At 41.8% G+C, this 22,867-nt stretch overlaps 1 protein-coding gene across 1 annotated transcript in view; it reads right to left on the reverse strand.

Annotated features, from left to right (window-relative positions):
* The window catches only part of grin3ba (glutamate receptor, ionotropic, N-methyl-D-aspartate 3Ba), a 112,256-nt gene extending 92,575 nt beyond the window's left edge, over window positions 1-19,681 (reverse strand). The window contains exon 1 of the mRNA XM_084742786.1: window positions 18,663-19,681. Coding sequence (XP_084598912.1) covers window positions 18,663-19,202 — 540 coding nt within the window. The 5' untranslated portion in view covers window positions 19,203-19,681. The remainder of the gene's footprint in view (window positions 1-18,662) is intronic.
* Between the last annotated feature and the right edge of the window lie 3,186 nt (window positions 19,682-22,867).

Below are 22,867 nucleotides of genomic sequence, written 5' to 3' on the forward strand. Positions count from 1 at the left end.
GTTCCGCTCCGCTCTGCTTTATGGAGGCGGCTCGAACACAGAGGTCAATACAGAGAGAGACTGGGAGAAAGAGAGAACAGACACAAGACTTCCCAACAAATGACAACTGCTTGTGTGTATGATGGATGCTCCCAGATACAATCGGACTGACTGTGCGTATCCATGCATGTGTGGGCAAGAGCTGTGGCTGTCATGTCTGAGTGTGTGTAAGTGTGTATTTCACTGTGTTTGCACACAGTGAGTGTTTATCATTGCATCTACAACAATATGTCTACGTGGGAGAGATCACAGGTGTGATGCCGGATGAGCCTGTGTTTCTGCATTGTGCAGTGTGAATTTATTTGTGTGGGAAAGCGTGTAAAGTATTTCAATAAAGTCAGGAAGCAGGGAGTGATATTTTTTGTGGTGTTGTTGGGTCTGTATTCCAGCACATTGGATTTGAAATGAAACAATAAAGTTTAAGTGCTCACCCTCAGCTCTAAAGGTGTTTCACGTCAGATAAACAGTTAAGGTATTGCAGCCCCCCAGTTTTAGGGGGCAGAAAGTACTTAGTCTTTTAGACAAGCTCCCCTCCAGACACATTTTGAAGTATGTAAACAATACTTTGCAAAGGTTAATATTTTAACACAGTTTTCCCACACAAACATCATTTTTTAAAAACTCTGAAAAGTGCGCTGGAAGAATATCTACCTTTTTCTCCCTCATCCCTCAATTGAATCTGGCGTCATGCCCCGCCCACCACCGCTGATGTCTCCATCAAGGTGGCTAGCGTTAGCATTACCGTTACACACTCAGTCAGACCCAGGCTGCATTCATTTGTTGTTCAACACGCCCTCGTTCACTTCCCTTCAACACTTCCTCTGGGGAGACGGGGGGGGGGACCCTGCCGCCATCATAAGTGTTTTTCCATTTGCCTGAAAAACTTATGCAGTCATACATTTGGTGCAAAACACACACACACACACACACACACACATAATGCAAAGTTATCATAAACTTGTAGCAACAATGGTTATGATAATGATGATAAAGATCACAAACTGGCATTTCTAAATCACTGAAGCAAACTGATGCAGCTCATTAACAAGTGCAGAGGACGCTTTGCCTCATTGAACAAGTCTGCAGGTATTTCTGATGATTTGTAAAGAGCAGTATAGTGCGAAGCTTCAACTGTTGGTCGATCCACGATAGTCTGGACTCCAAGTGTAATTGGAGATGTAATTTCATCAAAATCCCTCGCTCCTCTCCCACGCTCGGCTCTTCGAGTGGCCTTCAAACAACATATGCTGTTACATCATACCAAAGACTGAGGGTAAGTGAATGAGGGGAAATGGAACCACTAATGAAACACAGTGTCAGACTCAGGTGAGGAGTTTGTTGCACACCAACAACTAGAACTAGCAGCATGTAGGCCTATCTTAATGGTAAGTTAGGATCCTATATTTGTTTATGTTGTTTGTTAGCTTATTAGGTTGTAACTGGCAACGGCAAACGCTGCTAATGCTATGTCTCGCTCACTCGTATTGACAAGTCAATAGATTTCAGGGGGTTTCCCATTAGAATTGCATAGTAGACAGTGATTGGACGTACTAAATGTAGCTTGTACAGGCAAGTGCATAGTTATTCCCCCTTTCAATGTGGAAACATCTCTAATGAAAAATCTGCACTGATAAAAGTCAGTATAGTCAAGGTCAGACGTTTTAGAGGACATAAACATTTCTGAGTGGAGGTGAACTGATATGAAAACATGTAAACATCTGTATATGTTTACTTAGATTTCACTTGTTACCACAATTAAAGGATCAAAATTATCATTGCACCCAAAAGAAAAAAAACATTAATTTCTTTCATTTTTCTGCAATAATATCACCCTCTATGTTGTTGTGTTTTTCAGGGGTTGTGATTTTTTGGTGCCTGTAATCGTCTGTTATATCACTTTAATTCCAACAGCTATCTATTTGTGTGTCCTGCACTGTTATTTGTTGCTGCCCTGTCACACCCCCTTGGTACTCTGTGACCCCGTAATCTTACACCACGTTGTGATTCAAATCATGGAGTAATTTACGGGCCACTATTGTCACAGGACTTAACCTTCGCTGTCAGTTCTGACAGCCTGGTCATTTGCCATCACCACATCTGGACCCATGAAAGGGATTTCTGCATTTCTATAATGTAGGACAAACACGGCACTGAATGTGTGAGCATTGCCAATGACTCAGCAAGTGTTGAAATAACATGAAAGGAAAGTGTGTCATGGGACTCGGTGCCAAAGGTAGCGGGCTAAGCTAACATGCTTTTGCTTCCTGGGCTGAATACAAAATTAACAGTACAATGTTGAATGCTGTAAAGCAGAGGTTTTTACGCTGTGAGGAGAGTAGGTGGTGGGGGGGTGGAAGGAGAGACACGAGAGACGTGAGGCAAAGATCCGGCTACTCATTATCTCTCATGTCCACTGTGAATAAATGTTCATAAATCTGCTTCTAAATCATAGAAAAGGGTAAAGGTCGGTGTTCTAGTTATACACAGTACAACGTACACTGAGTTTCAGTCTCTTTATCTAACCCATCCTAGTTTTAGGAGCAGTGGGCAGCTGCTGTGCAGCGCCTGAGGACCAATTCCTGTCTGAGCCAGTGCCTTGGTTCACGGTCCTGACTGGAGAACTGCCCTTGCATACATGTGTTGACGTTATAGGTCAACATGAACAGAGGGTATAAGGAGGCTCAATTTTGGCTGAGCGGGGGCCAACACCGTCAAACTTAGAACACCCCTACTTTGTAGGGACAGACAGATTGTGTTCCTGATGGCTGATAGCAAACACTATGCACAAGAAAACAAAGACCGTGTGTTGGCTGCACAATATAAAGATCATCAGTCAGGAGCGCAGTACACAAGTTGGCACTGTGTCTAGTTGCAAAGACAGCTCTCAAAAGTCATTTGAAACGCCCACCTAGAAGCTCAAGGCTGAGATACTGTTTTCACAAATAAATAAAAGAAAATGGTTCCTTCCTCTACTAAAAAAATGGGAAACTCAAAAGCTTTAATTCTAGTTTATGCTTCCTCACACAAACACTGATAATCAAATAGAGGGTACACATGTGATGTCAGAGTTGGAGGAGTCACTGCAGCAGCGTTAGCTTTCAGCTTGAGTGCCACAAAAACACAAAAATCACATCTGAAATTATAAAGAGCTGTTTTGCGATGGACTGTTCAAACAGATTCAACTAGAAACCAGAGCAATCTTTTCATGACTGCTGAAAACAAAAAAAAAGAGCAAATGGATTGCTGTAATTTGCAGAAGCAGGCACTGAAACATGAATTAGTGGTTACCATTTTGTGTCAGGTATGTTGGATTTTTGGGTAAAATCATGCCCTAAATTTTTAGCATCTTTCATTTGCAACAATCGTGCATAATCAACACTTCTGCATCTCAACATGTCTCTTCGATAATGTCATCAAATAAAAATATCTGTGCAGGACTTTTCAAATACAACCAGAACATCCTTTGTTGCCCTTTTCCTTTAATTTCACCAACAAATCCCCTGAAGTAGTGTTACAATCACTTTTGTATGGCGTCTTTGCTTTGTATTTCCCCGGTGTCAAAATCATGCAAATATAAATGTCAGGAGACCTGATTCCTGGACAAATGTCAATGTCCATGAAGCACTGTGTCTTTTGTAAGTTAGTAGGGTCACTGTCAAGTCCAGCTGCCTTTAATTTAGATAATCGACTGTTTCACTAATCAGCTGTTTCGCAGCGTCCCCGACTAAAGTCAGCCACAGCAAAAGCCCGTGCAGCAGCCTTCTGCACTTCACTTTGTTTGGGGGCATGTTCTTCTGTTTTTCAGCATGTGAAACATACTCAACCAGATGATTCCACTGTTTGGCCTTGAAAAACCCCTCAGGGTCCTGGTCTGTATGTTTAGGATCATTGCCCCAGTGCATTGTCCTATAAACCAACAGAATGCATATTGTTTAGTTTCAAATCCGACGAGCTGGAGTCGAGCCAAACAGGCAAAACGGCTGCATTTCTACACATGTAACTGATGTAAACGATGTAACGATGTGTTTGTTGTGCGTACGTGAGTGCCACCGGTGCACCGTTGTGCGTCTCCTTTCAGACAGCTTTTCCTCTGTGGGCAGGTGGTGTTGAAGCCCATCCAGATGGGCTCTAAATCATCCCTGTTTTCTTGCCAACTCCCAACATAAATATCCCAGAAGGAACACAGAAGTTACCTTGGGGTCTACCATCTTTCAATCCCCCCGTCTGCACCTCGCCCGCCTCTCAAATAACTTCATCTCTGACAGCTTTTTGCTCCGTCACATTTTCCCTGTCACTCTCCGTTCCCCCTTTTTCCCTTCTTTTATCTCTTACTAGCTTGTTCGCTTTTACTTTGTCTGTTCCTCAGCTTTTTAATCTGTCTTCTTTCCCGTCTCAACTCGTCTGAATCACTCACCCTGTCTGTCTGAGCCTGTTTCATTCTGTGTCTCTTTCTCCTGCTTACTCTTTGTCCTTTGTTTTAATTTTGCCTTCCGCCGTTCTGGACGTTTTTACCCTGCTTTCGCGTCTTCACCCCCGGGTGTTTGGCTAACCTGTCGCCTTGGCACTCGCTCAGCCGTGTCCCACAGCCATCTGTCAGCATCTGTTTAATCTCACATCAGCACATGTCTCTCTCACCTTCTCTCACCTGTCTTGCCTCCTGTCTGCCTCTCCCGTCTGCTTGTCTTTCACCTGTGACCTATGGGAGCTTCTATAGGGCCCCGTGTGTGTGTTGTCTCCAAGTCTGCCCTTATCACTGAAGCCCACCTGGCCCAGATTCCTGGTGTTGTGCCTCAGTTACCACCTACTCTAACACAATAATGCACATTTTCTTATGTGTTTACACACACGCGCACAGTCAATAACATTAGTGCTATAAAAGTGAGTGATGGAAATAACTTGGGAAGGACATGGAAAGTTTGAAAGTAAATGTCAACATGTGTCTTTTTTTATCTTTTATATGTGTTGTGAATAAGTTTTCATGAGCCTAATCTATATGTGCACAAGCATCAGACAGACTGTGTGTGTGTGTGTGTGCATTTACTTATCTGTTTGGGTGGCGCACATGTAGGTGTGAGGGTGTTTTTCAATCACAGATAGCTCGAAGTTATCACTCACTAATCCTCTAATGAACCGGCACAGTTTAGATAAAACTGCCTCCATCAAACTCCTCTTTGGAAGAGAAAGCAGACGGCCCAGGCCTCCTGTCATCCCTCCCTGCATTCCCTCAATACCTTCATCCCTTCTCATCCTCCATCATCCCCTCTTCCATTCCTGCAAACTTCGATCCGTCTCTTCCTCCGCTGGTCCCTTCTTTACTTACTCCACACTTTATTTGTAACTTTATTTCTGGATGATTTCCCCCTACTTTGTCCCCTCCTTTCCTTCTTCCCTATTGTCAAAATGACCCTTTCTTCATTTGTCTGTCTTTCCCTTGACTTATTCCTTCCTTTCTTTATGGTCTTTCTTCCCCTCATCGCATACCATCTAATTGTTTCCTTTCAACCTTGATGGGGAAAAAAATCAATTCTTAGATGCATCTCAAGTCTCTCTTAGAGGATTATGAATCAATGCAGAAAAGTCAATAATCTGAAATTTAAACCCAGTTCTCTACATTATGATCGCCTGTAACAATTTTGTTAGACCAGACTGAATGTTGCTTTTCTAAACCAACTGGATAGCGATCTAATCTGTGCTACTTCCTTTTGTTAGGATGGCGAGGATGCTGAGCAGTTGCAGATGGATAGAACTCGACCGGTGCCTCCTGTCTTAAAATCTATTGTGCCTCTATTAAGTTGAAGAGAAAAGGACCTGGACAAGAGCCACATTATACACAACCTGTGTCTAACTAAAAGGATTATGGATCATTAAAAATATGCTATGTTTGAAAAGTGGCAAGTGGTCACACCGTGGCATCGTAGCACTCGAATCCTGAGGTGCCAAGAGAGTCCAACCCCTACCTTGTTCCCCATCTGATTTCTCTTTTCTTATTTGATCACTCAGGTCTGAACAATAAGGATTGCCCACATACCCAAGACAAGTGTAATGCCATGTCGGGCAAGTAAATCTGGCAACTCTACACACTTCCCAACCAGGCAAGCACATCGTTAAAGTAATTTTTTCATGCAAAAATTGCAGAAAATGTTGTTTTCAGCCTCTTAAATATGGAGATTTCCTGTTTTTATTTGTTTATTACCATATTAAACTGAATTTCTTTTGGTTTTAGACTGACAAAATGAGACATCACCTCAGACTTTGCACAACTTTTCAGTGTTTTCTGACATTTTATAGACATTTCATCTCTAAATTAAACATGACCATTAACTTTAGTCTTTGTTGTTATTTGATAACTGCTAATAAACAAAACTATTTGCACGGGGGCAAATAAAAAGATTGGGCAAGTACATTTCTGTCCCACTTTCCCAGACCAGGCCTGACTGGGCAAGTGAAAAAAACCTGTTGGACCCTCTCACTTCACACATTCCCTACCTAATTCATCCCATTATTCCTTCCTTTCCACGTTCCATAGTGGATCCTTTTCAGCAGAATCTGTATGGTATATTTGTAGTCTGTTTACAGTCCAAATAGTACCGACCAATCACGTTTCAGCAGGCCTTGATTGCCTGCAGATAAACAGTCCGTGTAAAGAGCAAAAGAGGCGGAACTAATTGGACAAAATGCAATCTAGGAGCCCATCAGCTATTGTCTGACAACAATTTAGCTTTTTAAAAAAGTATATGCATTCATATACAGATATCTGTTTATAGAAATTAGCTCCCAGCTCCATTCTCACATCTTAAATTGCTAATCGGACTGTAAAGTATGACCAACACACGGAAGAGGAAGTCTTCTTCCAACAGACATGTTGTCAGGCCTAACGGGTGGGGAGTTAATGAATTTTTCCTTCGAGGAGTTTGCTACTTGTACAGCATGTTTTAGTTTAAATCTCAGATGCTTAGGCCTGCCTGCTGGTCGACTCAGGCCTGGCGGGCAGCCGAGCTTGCGATACACTGGTGGAAACTGCGTTATTTGGATATCCACTCATCATGCCGAAAGCCCCAAAACATCGCCCGTTCCAAGATTGCCTCCTTCCCCACTATCTTATCTCCTATTTCTCTTTTAGATTCCTGACCTTCTCCACCTTCCTCCTTTCTTTCGTGATTCCTTACCTTGTTTTTTACCACCCAATTCCTCTGTTTTGTCCTTGATTCCTTCTTCTTTCTAATGGAATCCTTCCCTCTTCCCCTTCCCTTATTTCCCTCTTTCTTCCTTTTCCCATTCTTTGCTCCCTCCCTTTATTTCTCCATCTCTTGGTCCCACTTTTGCAACTTCCCATCTTTCCTTGATACCTCATTCCTAACTACAGTATTCTTCTTGATATTTTTCCTCGATTCCTCCTTTCATTATTCCCTACCAACTGATTCTGTCTTCCTTCATTGAGCCTTCATTCCCTTGTTTCTTGTCTAATTTCTAACTTGATCGCTCCATCGCTCATCCTTGGGCCCTCTTTCCCTACTATCTGATCAGCTGTTTCTCACATTCAAGACCTGCTCCATCTTCCTCCCTTTCTTCCTCGATCCCTTCCTTCCTATAGTTTCTACCACCCAAGTCCTCTGTTTTGTCCATGATTGCGTCGTACCACTACTGGATTCCTCTGTTTCTTTCTGGATCCCTCTTTCCCTTGTTTCATATTACATAATTCCTTAATTTCCTCCTTCATTCTTCCTTCACTCGTTCTCCAGGAAAGGATCCTTTGTTAACAGGGGTCCTACACTACTGGCTTTCCAAATCCCTCCTTCGTACTGCTCCTACTGCTGTATATAATTCCCCGTTTCTTTCTCTATCCCTCCTTTGCTCCCGACTCTGCAACTGATTTTTTCCTGTCTGTCCTTGATGTGTCATTCCCAACAATCAAATTCCTTCCTTTTTTCCCTTGATCCTACCTTTCAGCGTACCTTACCAGCTGATTTCTTGTTTCTGTCTTGATCCCTTATTCCCTTGTTCCCCACCTGATTTCTTATTTGATCACTGCGTCACTCATTCTCTACCTAATTCATCATGTAAGTCTTTCTTTCCTCTGTTCCATAGCTAATTTGTTTCCTTCTTTCTTGTGCCCTCCTTCACTACTAACTAATCACCTGATTCTTTTTCACATTCCCAGTCTTTCCACCATTTTTCTTTTAGCCCTGCCTCCCTATAATGCAGCACTACTGGATCCCTCTTTCTTCCTTGATCAGTCTTTCACTCTGTCACTTCTGCTGGATTCCAGTCTTTCTTTCTTGACCTCTCCTTTTCTTGTTGGTTACCACCCAATTCCTCTGTTTTGTCCTTGATTTCTTCTTCCCTATGTCTTCTTCCCACTCCCTTAGTTTTCCGTCTTCCTCGTCCCACCCCTCCATCATTCTGTACTGTATTTGATTTCTTTCTCTATCCATCCTTCCCTCATTCCACAACAGAACTCTTCCTGTCTTTCCTTGAAACTTCATTTCAACTCTCTCCTTCGCTATTTCCTCTTCTCCTTTACCCACTGATTCCTTCTTTCCTCCTTGATCCCTCATTCCTTGATCCCTACTTTCCTCCCCCAATCTGTCAGTTAATTCTCTACAACCACATCTCCCAGTCTCCCATATGCAGCCTATCTTTTCCATTCTGTCTCCATCCATCACGAGTCTGCTTATTTATTCAGGTCTGTAGAGAAATATGGTACTGGTGTGGAGTTACTGGAAACATTTGTTTCACCAGAGGCAAAAACAGGAGCCAAACACAAGCAAAACATTACAACCCTAACTCAAATGCCACACTGAGCAGCTCAAACAGGCCCACAGTCCTTTTGGTAATACATACTCCGCTGTTTCTGCTCTGCTCAATTAATCTGGCTCAGTCAAGACTGCGCTGAACTGTCATCATAACACTAATAAAGAAAAAGCTTTGAGCTGTTTGCATTAAGTGGCCTGCTTGTCTCAAACTGTCAGTTTGCCTGAGGCTCTGGCTCAGCACAAGTTTTGTCCCTCTCTTTCCAGTCGTTTATTCCACTGTGGTCGGGGCACAAATCCCCTCATCATCGCAAAGAAAACACTAAAGGCAGCATGGCCTTGCAAAGCCTCATTAGGCTTAATAACCTTTAGTGAGCACAGAACAGACACTGAATGTGTGAGTGTGGACGCGTGAATCGCATATATGCAGGTGTACATTTGTGTGGGGTGTGTGCATGTGCCTCTTTGCATATGTGCATGAATGGATGTGTGTGTGCATGTCTGTGTGTGCGTGAATGTGTGTGTCCTCTGAGAGCGGGGCTAGCTCAGAGCCACAATGCGTCTTATTCAGCAGGGTCCCTGGATTAAAATGTAATTTCATTCAAAGTCGCAAATTGGGTTTTTTACTGTACTAATCTTCATTTTACTAAGCAGAATGAGGTATGTCATTAAAAAAAAGAAGTGACTTAATGAAAGAATGCAGGATGGATAGATTGCAGAGGGGAAAGTAGTTCCCCACCAGAACGATAAAGGTTATTCCAAATTATAAACAATAAAAACTTCATGAATAATGCATCATATGACTGCCATTTGAGTGTGCATTGTAGTGATTATGTTTTACGGAAAGGGATAATGACAATAACATCAACATCTGCAGTTTAGACATTCAGCTAATGCCATGATTCAGAGGGACAGGAGTGTAGTATAGCACAGAAACAAGTGCAATAAGCCTTCGTGCAATAATGTGCACACAAATGATCAAGGTCTGGGGCTGTATTACAGAAACTTTGTATCTTAAGACTTAAGTTAAGAAAGAAAGAGTCTAAGATCAGATTTTTCCTGATTTGGTATTAAAGAAGCAAATCCTATAGGCCTACTAACTTTAAGAATCCTATCTTATCTTCTTTCATCCTGCTTTAGCTCAGGTTAGGAAATCCTAAATACTCAATCCATCATCACTTATCAAGTTTTAAGGCTGTTACGCAGCAACTGACACTGCATTTCTCATCTCGACAGTTAAACAACTTTGTAAGCGTTGTTTTTTTTTTTTTCTTCAAATATACTGAAACATCAAAAAGAAAAGAAAAAGCTAAAACAATGATGGGCATTTAACTTCAAGACAGATGAGTTACAGGTTTTGGTAACAGCTTTACCTCTCCACAGCGCTCCACACATAATCATTCTGCTGTAGAGGAAAAAACAGCTCTGCCTGGCTTGTAATTCTTTCAACCAATTGTCTTGGGTGGCGTGAAGCCCAGGATGCAGTAATGGCGCCCCTGCAAAACAGCATCGGGGGAGTCTTGTTTTGGTGACATTTGCATCTGCAAAGGTGAGCCCTGGCATTAAAATGGCTAAATCCGGAGCTGCAATGATTAATCGAATAACTGATTTGTTGTCAACTATTAAATTACTTACCAACTGTTTAGATTTTTTCAGCTTCTGACTTGCAAATATTTTCTGTTTCTTTGGTCTTCTATGATGGTAAAGTGAATATTTTTGGGATTTGGACAAAGAAGAAAGAATCATTTTCTAACACTGGACATGGACCAAGTACCAAATTGATTAATCGAGAAAATAACTGACAGGGAATGAGCTCTTACCCCAAATGAAGGAGTTCTAGTATCTTGGGGTCTTGTTTTCGAGTGAAGGGACAATGGAGTGTGAGATGGGCCGGAGAATTGGAGCAGTGGGAGTGGTATTCTGTATTATTGCACTGTTGTGACAAAAAGAGCCAGGAGGCTTTCAATCTACTGGTCTGTCTTCATTCCTACTCTCACCGATGATCATGAAGGGTGGGTCATGACCGAAAGAACAAGATTGCAGATACAAGCAGCGGAAATGGATTTTCCAGGAGGGTGGCTGGCAACTTCCTTAGGAATAGGATGAGAAGCTCAGTCATCTGTGAGGAACTCTGAGCTGAGCAGCTGCTCCTTTGCTTAGAAAGGAGCCAGTTGAGGTGGTTCAGGCATCTCGTAAAAATGCCACCTGGTCGCCTCCCTAGGGAGGTCTTCCAGGTACCTCCAGCTGGGAGGAGGCTACAGGGCAGGCCGAGGACTAGGTGGAAGGATTATATCTCCACCCTGGCCTGGGAACGCCTCGGGATCTGGGGGCCGGGGAAAGGGACGTCTGGGGTCCCCTGCTGGAACTGTTACCCCCGCAACCCGATTTCAGATAAGCAGTTGAAGATGGATGGATAACTGACATTCATCAACAACAGAAATAATCATCAGGCCAAGCTAAATCACATTAATAGCTGCTAGGTTTTTTTTTTACCTTTGTAATGTGAGCAGGTGGTAGCTTGCCATTTTCAGCATGTAGGCTGGTAGCTCATAGGTTGTTGTTGTTTCCCCCTGAAACAGACTGTGGCTTATAGCCGCAGTTCTACATCTGGTGAGTCAGACAATATCTATAGAGAAAATCGGAGATGTTCTTTTTGGGAAATTCACAGCAATGCTAACTTGGGAGATAAAAGAATGAGTGTGGGCTGAGATAGCAGACACAGTCTCCATTTTATCTGTCATCCATTGTATAAAAGCAATCAAAGAGCAGCAATGCATATTAAAGAAGTTAGCTAACACCACTGTTAGTGAACACTACAGTTAGCTAGTAAGTAAGTTAGCTGCTGTTAGAGGTGGAAAAGTGAGAGTTAGGTAAGCTTAATAGTTATCCTAAAGTTTTTGGGAAGTTTGGATACTTGTGTAACACACATTGACTATCTTAAGTTAAGATAAGAACACTGACATAGCAGCTGTTCATCTGTAATAGCTTTTTTCCAGGTCCTAACCCTAATTATCATGGTTACCAAACAGTTAAGAAATGGTGTGCAAGTTAGGAGGTTTGTGTAAGACAGCCTCTTGATAAGAAAATAAGTAGAAACTTGGAAACTAGACTCTGTGAAATATGAACAAAATGCTTTTCTCCTTTGTAGGGATTATTATAATAAAACTTTTTAATGTGGAAATAATTGAGCAGACTGAGCCACAAAGAGAAAGAAAATATAAATTCAGAATTAGACTCTGTGAAATATAGTCCTGTACGTTGTGCTTTATGGAAGAATTTCAGGGTGTATTTCAATAATATTAAATGCAGCTGGGGCTAAAGTGACAGTAACTGAGCTGCAGGAACACAGCTTCCACTGTGAAGTATGACAAATAATGAATTCACACCATACCACCCCTCTCACCTAATCACATTCAGGAATCAGCAAAACCATTTCCTTCAGCTCTCCCTGCTAATACATTTCTGGAATAGAAATCATGATCCACAAAATAATTCCTGTGATATTATCAGTAAATCTAGACTTGTTTGGTAAGACCGCGCTTTAAAAAGGCCGGCTGTATTAAATGGACTGAGATTGCAGAGATGTTCTTTTTCAATTAAATCTGTAGGCAATTGTGCAACCAAATTATTTCATCCAATAATGACTATGTTACTATTACCAACACACCCTATCATACTGGCAGAATACCAATTCTATAACCCAGCTCATCTCATTCATTTTTTGGGTTAATTAAGGTTATTTTTTATATTTCTTCACTTAAACATCAAATATTCTCAATTTCATGTCTTACTCTAATTCCACGATGGACGAATCACCTGCCCAAATGCCCATTATGGCCCTGATGGGAATTAGAAGCCCATTTCCTTTTTCTTTCCGTTCCTCCCTCCGTCCCCTCTTCCTCTCTCCTCCCCTCATCCTCCCTGCCATAGATGGACGGCAGAGATTTACAGTTAGGGGTCACACAGTGGTTCTAATTAGCTTAAGTAGGTTGGGAGGAATAAGCACTTCCTTTGCAGAGAGACGCATCACCAAGTCCCACAGCTCTGTCTGACTAAGCAGAGAGGAGAGGAGAACGCAGACGGACAACAGACCTCCGTCTCTCTGTGCCTTTTCTGTCCCTCTGTCTGTGTCCTTTTGTGTCTTCACTGGTGCTGAAATTTTCCCAGCGTTGCAGCACAGAATTAATGGGAGAAATTTACCTCATGTTTGAAGAAATGCAGCAAAAGTAAGATAGGTAAAACATGATAAAGTGCCCTCTGGAGTGCCCTTGCAATGGAGAAAATGTGATAAAATGCCTCCTAGGGTGGTCTTGCAGTGGAAAAAATGTGAAGTACCCACTAGATTGCCCTTCCAACGGACATAAAAATGATTATGTGCACTCTAGAGTGCCCTTTAAGTGATGAAAAACACAATGAAATGTCCTCTAAGGTGTCCTTCCAGAGGACAAAACGTGATAAAGTCCCCTCTAGGCTGCCCTTGCCGTGGAGAAAACATGACCCATTTGTCCAAGACAACATGATAAAGTGACCTCTAGGGTGCCATTCCACTGGACAAAACATGATAAAGTCCATCATGACTTTTGGTGCGTTGGTGTCCTGCCACGGACAGCTTGAGCTTTCATTATTTTTTTTTTCACCCCTGCCCCTCAGACAACCTCAGTCCCCAACTGACCGAGAGGTAGTCTGGAAAATATCCATCATCACAACCTCCTACGATTATCACACATGCTGTACGACGCCCCCACTGTGACTGTGCTGAGCTGTTTCTTTGTTTTTATCTTCAGATTAAATATTAAATTATCTGACAATAGAAGAAAAATAATACCATGCCAATACTAATTAATTCTTCAAAGACTCTTTGTTTTTTTCTCTTGGACATGTTCTTCGACCTTGAAGAGGTCTATTTAGCCTGTAATGGGGACATAATCATTCAGTCACCTTTTATTTTTTTTAGTGTTATAAAATTTGTGTAAATTCTACTTGACAGTTGGGAGGAAGCATAACAAGTGTCTCCTCCTGCATCTGCAAGTGTCTCTCTTTCTCTCTCTGTATGTGTGTGTGTGTGTGTTTGTGTCTCTCTGTGATGTCCAGGGACGGGATCTGTTCACCAGAAAAACATGGGCTCAATTCCCAATACCCTGCAGAAAATTCTCCACAATTTCACAAACTCAGGGGAGAGGACTCTCCTTCCAAAAGCAGACAAATAAAACCCTCCTCTTTTTTGGATCAATCTGTGACGGATCCGGCAAATTTTTTGGCAGAGGCGTTTGTTTTGTGTCTGCATTTCTCCAGCCCTCCTTCCCCCCGTCTCAGGAGTCCTCCTCCCTCCCCCACTGATACTAAAATGTAAATAGCATTTTTAATTAGAATTATATCTTCTGTTTGTGTATTTTGCTATCAGAAGAGAAACCATTGTATGATTCCCTGTTTGCACAGGGTAACAATTTGCCTCTCTGTTGACCCGGTTCACTCGTCACTGCCCTCTATGTGTATTTAAGAACCTGGCCCACCTCCTAAACATGCCTTCTTTTATCTTATTTCTCACATTCCTACCTGTAGAGGTGCACTCTGGTGTGTTTGAGAAAGAGAGGCCATTACAAGCAATCACTGGCCATGCACTGAAAATCACCCTGCTACCGCTAACCAATTTTATCATTTTTTATGAAGCAATTGTCTGTTTTTTAATGATATACTGATCAGTTGTTGACTGTGTAAAATGTCTTCCCAAGAAAATGTCTTCAAATTGCTTCAAATCAAAAAAAGAAATTAATCTTTCAATGATAAGAAAATAGAGAAAAGCAGCAAATCCTTAAATATGATGAAATGAAAAGACAAAGGTTTCCACTAGAATTGCAACCATTAGTCAATTGATTAATCAGTTTATTAAAAGAAAATTATTTGCCAACTCTTTTATCATTGATAACTAACTGATTTCAGACAGTTTTCAAGCAAAAAATGTAAAACATTTCCTGGTTCAAGCTCATTAAAGCTAGAACATTCAAATTTGGCCTCTCCTGCCCAGCTCAGTCAATCCTCAGTCTGCTCTGCCTGTGTGTGTCTGTGTGTAAAACTCTGTCTGCAGCTCTCACAGACAGAGAGCAGAGAGAGGAAAGAGACGGAAAATGTGATGTAACCATTGGTCGCTATGATTTTTTAGGGCTGAAACTAAGGATTATTTTCATTATCGATTATTTTCTCAATTAATCGATTACGTGTTTGGTTAATAAAATGTCAGAAAATGGTAAAAAAAAAAATTGTTGTTCACCTTTTCCCAAAGCCAAAGGTCCTCTTGTACTCAAAGATAGTAATTCATAGAGTCATAGAGTAGAGAGTCACTGTCATAAAGGAGTAAATAAATACAAAGAATATTCACATTTGGGAAGCTAAAATCAGAGAATACTGACATTTTTTTCTTCAAGAAATTACTCAAACTGATTAACTGATAGCTAAAATATTTGGCAATTGCTTTAATAGTTGATTAATAATCGATTCATAGATTCAGCTGTAATGTTTTCATAGAGTTCCGAACTCAAAACGTGTGCTGTATTGGCTGACGGCTACACACCGCTGTCAAAACTGGCTAAGGCCCATGAGCACCCCGGATGGCAGATGGTTTGATGATGATGACGATGATGATGATGAAGATGATGATGATGATGATGATGCAGATACAGCCACCACCACACACTTCTAGTGGGTTATAAGTGCTTATTTAGAGGAGTATGTCGACATTAATGCATAGATTGTTTTCTTTAAGGAAAATATTGCATACGATGGCTTTAAATGTAATGATTTTCTGCTTTTCTGTGTGATATGTGATAGTAAATGAGTCTTCAGATTTTTTATTGTTGGTTGGACCAAAGAAGCAATTTGAGGACATCAATTCTGGCCTTGGAGAATTGTGATGAGACTAAATGATTGATGATGAAAATTAAAATAATTGTTTGTCGCGAGGCCGTTTGTCACTTTTGCTCAATAAATAATCTTAAAATGTTTAGCAATTAATTTTCTGTTAAATGATTGAGTCATTCACTGAGTAATTGTTTCAGCACGATGCTGTTCACCTAAGCAGCAACATAGTTGCATTTATTAATAACTTATGAATCGGTTATCAAACTAATTGCCTACTATTTTGATAATCAATTGATAAGTTTGAGTCATTTTTTAAGAAAAAAGTGAAAATTCTCTGATTGCAGCTTCTCGTTGTTGTTTAAAGACATCAACATCGTTTTAACCATTTTCTGATTTCACAGACCAAACAACTAATCTATTAATCCATAAAATAATCAATAATAATTAATCGCCTATGAAAATAATTGTTTGTTGCTGCCCTGGTTCACTGTTACGGGAGGTAGCATTCTTTATATTTCATATTATGCAAGGTTCTATGCAAGTTTCTTATTATTTTTGTTATATTTCATCATATTTTTGGTTCCAAATGGCTGAAGTCACTGCACTTCATTCTTCTAAAGGTCACTCCTTCTTGGTCACACACTGCACTCACTACACTGTCACATCTTTAACCATACATTTCAGTTGATTAAATCTGAGCTCCCACTGTCCCTCGGCTTTTATCTATCTGTTAGATATTACTCCTCACTGTAGCCGGCCTGTTTTTTTTTTCCTTCTGCTGCTTACAAACAAACAGATGTTGCTGCTGCCAGGTATCTCGAACACAACAACACCTTCTGTGAACCCAGAAAGACCAGCCTGACACTGAGAGGAAGATGATTCCACGGATTTAATAGAAAACAGGCATCCGTTTATGTGAAAATGCTGCTTGACATTACTGCTAAAAATACTGAAAAGCTGAGAGGAAAAGGAGTGATCGTTGCTTCTCTTTTTGCCCACTGACTGCTTGGCACAGTTCTGTGGAACTGAAAGGCCTCCCACAGCTCAAAAAAACCCCCTCTCCTTCTTCCCTTCCCCGGCCCACCCCCTTCTTCTTCTCCTCTTCCTCCCCTCGTCTTTCCTCCCTGCTCTCCCCTGCTTATCTCCTCGCGTTGCCGACACATCCGTCAAGTGGTGCGACTTCTCATTCATGCAAGCTTTATTGAAATCGAATAAGCAATCCATTGTTGACAAAGAGACGCGACAGGACAAAGATTTCAGACTTAAACTATAGATCTCTCCCTCCAACACTCCTCCCTCCATCTCTGCCTAACGCCGCCTCTGAGTTCAGCCTGTGTGTGAGTGTGTGTGAACCTGTGTGAAAGTTGAAAGTCCTCTTTATGTGCCCTTTCTGTGTGTAAATGTGTGTGTGACGGAGATGCAGTTGGCTGCTCCGCTGGATAGAGGCGGATATGACTGGAGCTGGATTGACTGACTGGCAAGCAGCTCGACTGCTGCTGGGAATACTAACATGACACACACTCGCACACACACACACGTTGATTGCCTACCTGCAAATTGGAGCAACACGCACAGAAATAACCACACATTTTTGATCGCACACACACAAATAGCTCAACCTGCAGACAGCACGGCTCTCCACAGCATCCCTCTATCAGTATCTCAACTGTTTGAATGATTCACTCTGAAAGGTGCCAAACACAGCTGTCTTCAATCATACATGCACACGCACCCATTCAGCCACACGCACGCATGCGCACACACACACTCTGACTCTGTTAACACACACCAGAAGAGAGCTTAAAGAGAAAAAAAAAAAAGCAGCATTTCACTTTAAACCTCTGCAGCTGGAGGGCTGGAGGTTTCAGTCCGATACCAAGGCAGAGCTACCACATATTAAACATGCATGTGAAGGGCCTGCAGGTTCACCAGCAAAAGCTCAGCGGAGATCAATCTGAACAGCAGACTCTGCTGGAAGAAAACATTTAAGAATCTGAGAACCTAAATGGTCTTTTAATCTACAATTCCAATTATCCGTGTAATATTTTTTTTTGCTATTTCTGCTTCTCCTAATAGCATTATTCTCCAGATTTGGTTTTAAGAATAATTGCTCTCATTATCCCAGTTAGAATTACCTTTCCTTACACTATTCCTTTTGCCTTTAGACAGGCTTAAAACTGGCAGGTGAGAGGAGTTTTTTTTTGCTCCAGCTCAGACATCAAAATCCTTGCCACAGGCTAATGGGTCAGTCAACGGTTCATCCGTAAGAGTCAACTCTCTGATAGAGGTCCAAATGAAAATATGTGCGGCCACAGGCTGCTGTGTATTGAAGTGCAAGGTGCGGAAAGTGTAAAAACAATGAAATACCTTCAGTGTTTGATGTTTTTGTGGTCCTTTAAAGGCAAAGTTTTCCCAACAAAAACAATGTATATCGTGCTCTCCAAATCAACCAAACTCCATTGATGAAATCAGTAATTTTATCGCAAAACACAGGCCACCCACTGCCTTGATCTGTGGGTTTGTTTGTATTTTTGTGTGACTTTGGTGTTTTAAAATGATAGTTCATATTCAACAAAGTCACACAATAACGCAAACTAAATATCTGATCAAGGCAGCAGTGGACCAGCAACTCCTGTGTTCTGCAAGGTAAAATTGCAGATTTTGCCTATGGAGTTTGGTTGACTGGTTTTCTGTCAGAAAAGGATGTCTGACAGCAAAGGGATGAAAATACTCTAAATGTAAACATTTCCTGAGAAAATATGTAGACTTATAAAAATAATCAATTTGAATCATCTCATAAGACCCAGTAGAACTGTGTGGTGGCTATATCTGCAGAGACACTGCCCTCTGGCTTTTATTTTCTCCATTATTTGTATTTGGGACGCTTTAGCAACCCAAAACGTTTCCTGAACGATCTCAACTAACGGCAAGTGACAAATCCTGCACATGCCACCTTTAAAGATGACTGCTACAGGTGCATACAGGGACACAGACGCATAAACACACACACACCACCCTTACCTTAGTCACTAGAGGTTCTGTGTCCTCCAGGATGGAGATGAAGGGGAGTTCCAGGAAAGATGATAGGAACTCCACCTGGATGAGCTCCTCCCTGGAGCGGGGGAAGGCGAGCACGGCGGACACCCCCCTGACCACCAGGTCCTGGCAGGCGCTGCGGGACAGCGACTCCGGGTCCCCTCCCGCGGGCGATCGAGCCACCACCTCCAGGCTCAGGTTGTAGGGCAGCAGCGGAGGTGTCTGGGAGGTGGTGGTGGTGGTGGAGGAGTCTGCCCCACCGCTCTGGTGCCGGAGGCTAGCCAGGGCGCGGTTGAGCGCGTTTTGTATCCGTGCCGGCTGGCGGGTGGGCAGCAGCGCGCCGAGGCGCACGGTGTGTCCTATCCGGGCGAGGATGTGGCAGGGCTGCGGGTGCGGGAAGCAGGGCTCCGGGGAGCAGAACACGGTTAATAAAAGGAGCAGCAGGAGCGGTCGGGCGGAGAGGAAGAGGAGATGAGGTCTCCCGGGGGCGAGGCAGTAGGTCCAGAGTCCAGCGAGAGACAGCATGCTGCAGCTCCGACACACAACAGAGGAGGACTGGGCTCAGCTCAACGGGAGATGGCATAGCTCCCTCTTTCTCCCGGCTCCACCGCTGTTTCTCGGACTTGATGCTTCTTTTTCTTTTTCCCCCCTTTTTTCTTCTTTGTTGACGCGCTGCTGTCGACGGTGATTTGTCGGCGTTTTGACGTCTCGCCTCTCACCTCTTCAAAGTTTTTTCTGTCAACAGTAAAAGACGCGCCGGTGGAGGAGAGGAGAGATGAGCGCTCACAGCTTAGAGCGGTCGCCCCGCTTCTGTCAGTCTCTGCTGGAGGAAGGCACACCAGCTGTGAAGTGTGTGTGTGTGCGTGTGTGTGTGTGTCTCAGTGTGTGTGTGTGTGTGTGTGTCCATGCGCCTGCCGGCCAATAATCTAACCTCTCACGGAGGCTGCCTCTTGTTGAATTTTAATGAAAACTCGTCGGGTAACATTTCCTTCCGCTTCTTCGGGTCCCAGAGAGAATTCACACCTAATGTTTTCATTCAGGACTGAAAGTAAAAGCAATCAAAGACGTTTTCCGTGTGATTGTTTTATGAATCTTGTAATAAGATTGAGAATCCAATATAGAAATCCCATTGACCATTTTTGACCACAGTTGACTCTTTCTTTTCTGCAATTAAGGCAAACTCACTTACCTACACTGCAAAAAAACAAATCTGTAATTTTATTCATTTTATTTTACAGATATTTCCTGTATTTCCAAAATAGGCCTACATGAAAATGTCAATAAAATTCCAAAATAGACAAAATAGATTCAATTGTCTACAGTAAAATAACAGCAAAAATCTGTGAACAATTATAAATGTTCCCTTTTTTTAAAGAAATGTTAGTGTTTTTTAGAACAAAAGAACGCTTTGCACCTCTATTTGATAAAACAGGTGTGTAGGAGAGGGGCCAGTACACCAAAAAGTTTGGAAAAGGACTCCAGCACACTGTCTAACTTATAATATAAGATTTATTTGCAACGTGTCAGTACTATACCATCATCAGGCAAGTTGCAAACGTTGCAGACAATGTTATACTGCATGTTAGACAGTGTACAGGAGTTGTTTTTGCAATGTTTTCACATTAAAAGAAATATTCAACTGATGGATTAATCTCTGATTGTTTGGGGGGACTTTAAAACTTCTGATACAGAATAGATATCTTTTTAAAGAAGAATTTGAAAATGTAAATGACAGTTTTCAGGGCATAAAACCAAGAGTCAACAGTCGACTTAAAATCAGAAGTCAAGTTGAATTGTGGAGTTTTGTGGCATTAACTAACCACAGTTCAGTGTTTAAGGCAGATTAAATGAGGTTGATGTGAAAAGATGTGTTTAATCGATTACTGTCAACTCATTTTCTTGGGCAATCAAAGACTTCGATGCTTTTCTGAAACTGAATCCTGTTATAAATAGTGGTCATCTGTTTTGTGAGGTAACACTCCACTTTTTAGCACCTTTACAGCCTTGACCACGATGTCCCTGCCAGGCTGACAAACACGAAGCTAATAGCCTGTTACCTGCAGGCTGCAGGGACATTAAACCTGGACAAGCATTTTTTTTTTCATTTTACATCTTTTACATTTACATTTCAAGCAGAAAAAACAACTATAAAGGACAATCACTAAAAAAAACTCATTTTCTCTTGATCAACTAATTGATTAATAAACTAATTGTTGCCGCTCTACTGAAAACACTCATTCAGAGCATAGCAAGTATTAAACTGCTGTAAGATTTTTATTAAACGACAGAGTTTGAGGTTTTTCTGAAAATGAATCCTGCTATAAATTATGGTAACAGTCCACTTTTTAGCACCTTTGCAGCTCTGACCGCAATGTCCCTGCCAGGTTTTGGCCAACACAAAGCTAATAGCTTGCTGAAATCTCAATTTTCCTCTGAGATTTATTCCCATTTCCTCCCCGCCGTCCAAGTAGAACATTATCCGTTGTGTAACCACATCTTTTCAGCACCACGGACAGCGCCAATGCCATAAAAGAGATCTACTGTGCATGCTAATTTGGCTTCATGCAAGGGACAGCACTCAGTCCTCCCTTCATCCATTCTGCACCCACTTCTCTTTCCCCTGATCTAATTTGTCATCGTTAGAGCAGAACATTCAGTAAATCTCTATGTCAACCAAGTGAAATTTGGGCAGCGGTGTGTGGTTCTTGGGCCCTGCACCCTCTCTTTTTTTCTGATAATTCTTTGTGTGTGAGACACCTCTGATGCTTCAAAATGTCTCGTCTCCTTCTGTTTTTCTGCCTCCTCCTCACTCTCTGCGGCTTTGGCATGGGGTGATGCTGCAGGGCCATTTCAGTGCGAGGGTCTGACATGAAAAGGTTTCCCAGACGTACCCGCAGATAGAGGTATCACTCCCTCTCACACACATACACACATTCCCGGGGATCAACAAGTCATTTCACAGCCTGCTGGGTGACCTGGTGTGATATCAGTGCACTTTACTGACAAATCTGATACAGCTGGGCAAAAAAAAGTGTTTTCTTACCTGTCCTCCTTCTTCTCATGCTCTACTTGCTCCATATAGGGAAAAAGATGAAACCCAACACTGTGGGCTTTGTTCTGCTGCAGAAACCAGCAGCATTAAAGTTGCATGGAGCTTCACACGCTCTCCCTCAGGTACCTGTTGAAGCTGGGCAGGATTCAGTACAAACTAAGCGTTTCAGAATGTGTTTCTCTCTGTTTATGTGTCATAAAATGTGATGATTATTGGGTCAAGTCTGGTTCATCACAAGGTGCCTTACAGCAAATGTACAAGTGTCTGACTGCACCAGATATAAATTTCTATAATCAAGATGTGAAATTTAATTCTCAAAAAACAGAAAGTAACAAAATAACCAAATGCTAACAGAAGAGTTTTATAAAGTTATGTTCATATTTGGTGTCACATGCGTTTGACAAAGAGAGAGCACAACAGCATTACAAGATCTTTCAGAGCAGTAACACACGTGATAGTACCATGGAAAATGTCAAAACATTGGGTAAGATGCGAAATGATACCAGCCTACATGTAACTGAGTAAACACCAGCAAGCTAAAGTGTTACCTCCGTATAGGGCGGCCATTTGTAAATGCTTCGTCTTACTTGTTTCTGTTTTGGGAATCTTTAAACTGATGTTGAGGGAACCTGATCTAGTTTTTCATACTTGTTTTTTAATCATGTGTGTTTTGACAAACTCCGTAAAACATTTTAATCCACCTAGAAGATTCATGAGAGGAACCATTCATCGGTTTTGGGAAAAATATGATACAAAATGTGAATTTAAAAAATCACAACTCCAACAGGATGTCCCTAGTGACTCGGGGTAAAATGCCTACTGGGACATCCTACACCCTTATCTTTATATGTCTGATTATTGCTGATCTGTCGAATAAATAAAAGACATAAATACTATGGTACCTATGGTAAATAAATCAAAATATCATCTATGAAAGGACCAGAAACACTCAAACTGTGATAATGCTACTATCTTGTTTTCTCAGAGGAAAACCTACCTAACATCACATGCCTTGTGTCATATGACTTCCATACTATAAGATTACTTATTATATGCCCACCCACTTGTTTATTTTTGTCGCAATGACAACAAAGGCCATCTTACTGTAGATGTGCTTTCCTCAGAAGTTAATGGGAAG

Source organism: Lutjanus erythropterus, chromosome 18 (assembly GCF_056507025.1).
Source record: "Lutjanus erythropterus isolate fLutEry1 chromosome 18, fLutEry1.hap2, whole genome shotgun sequence".
NCBI classification, from domain to species: Eukaryota; Metazoa; Chordata; class Actinopteri; order Lutjaniformes; family Lutjanidae; genus Lutjanus; species Lutjanus erythropterus.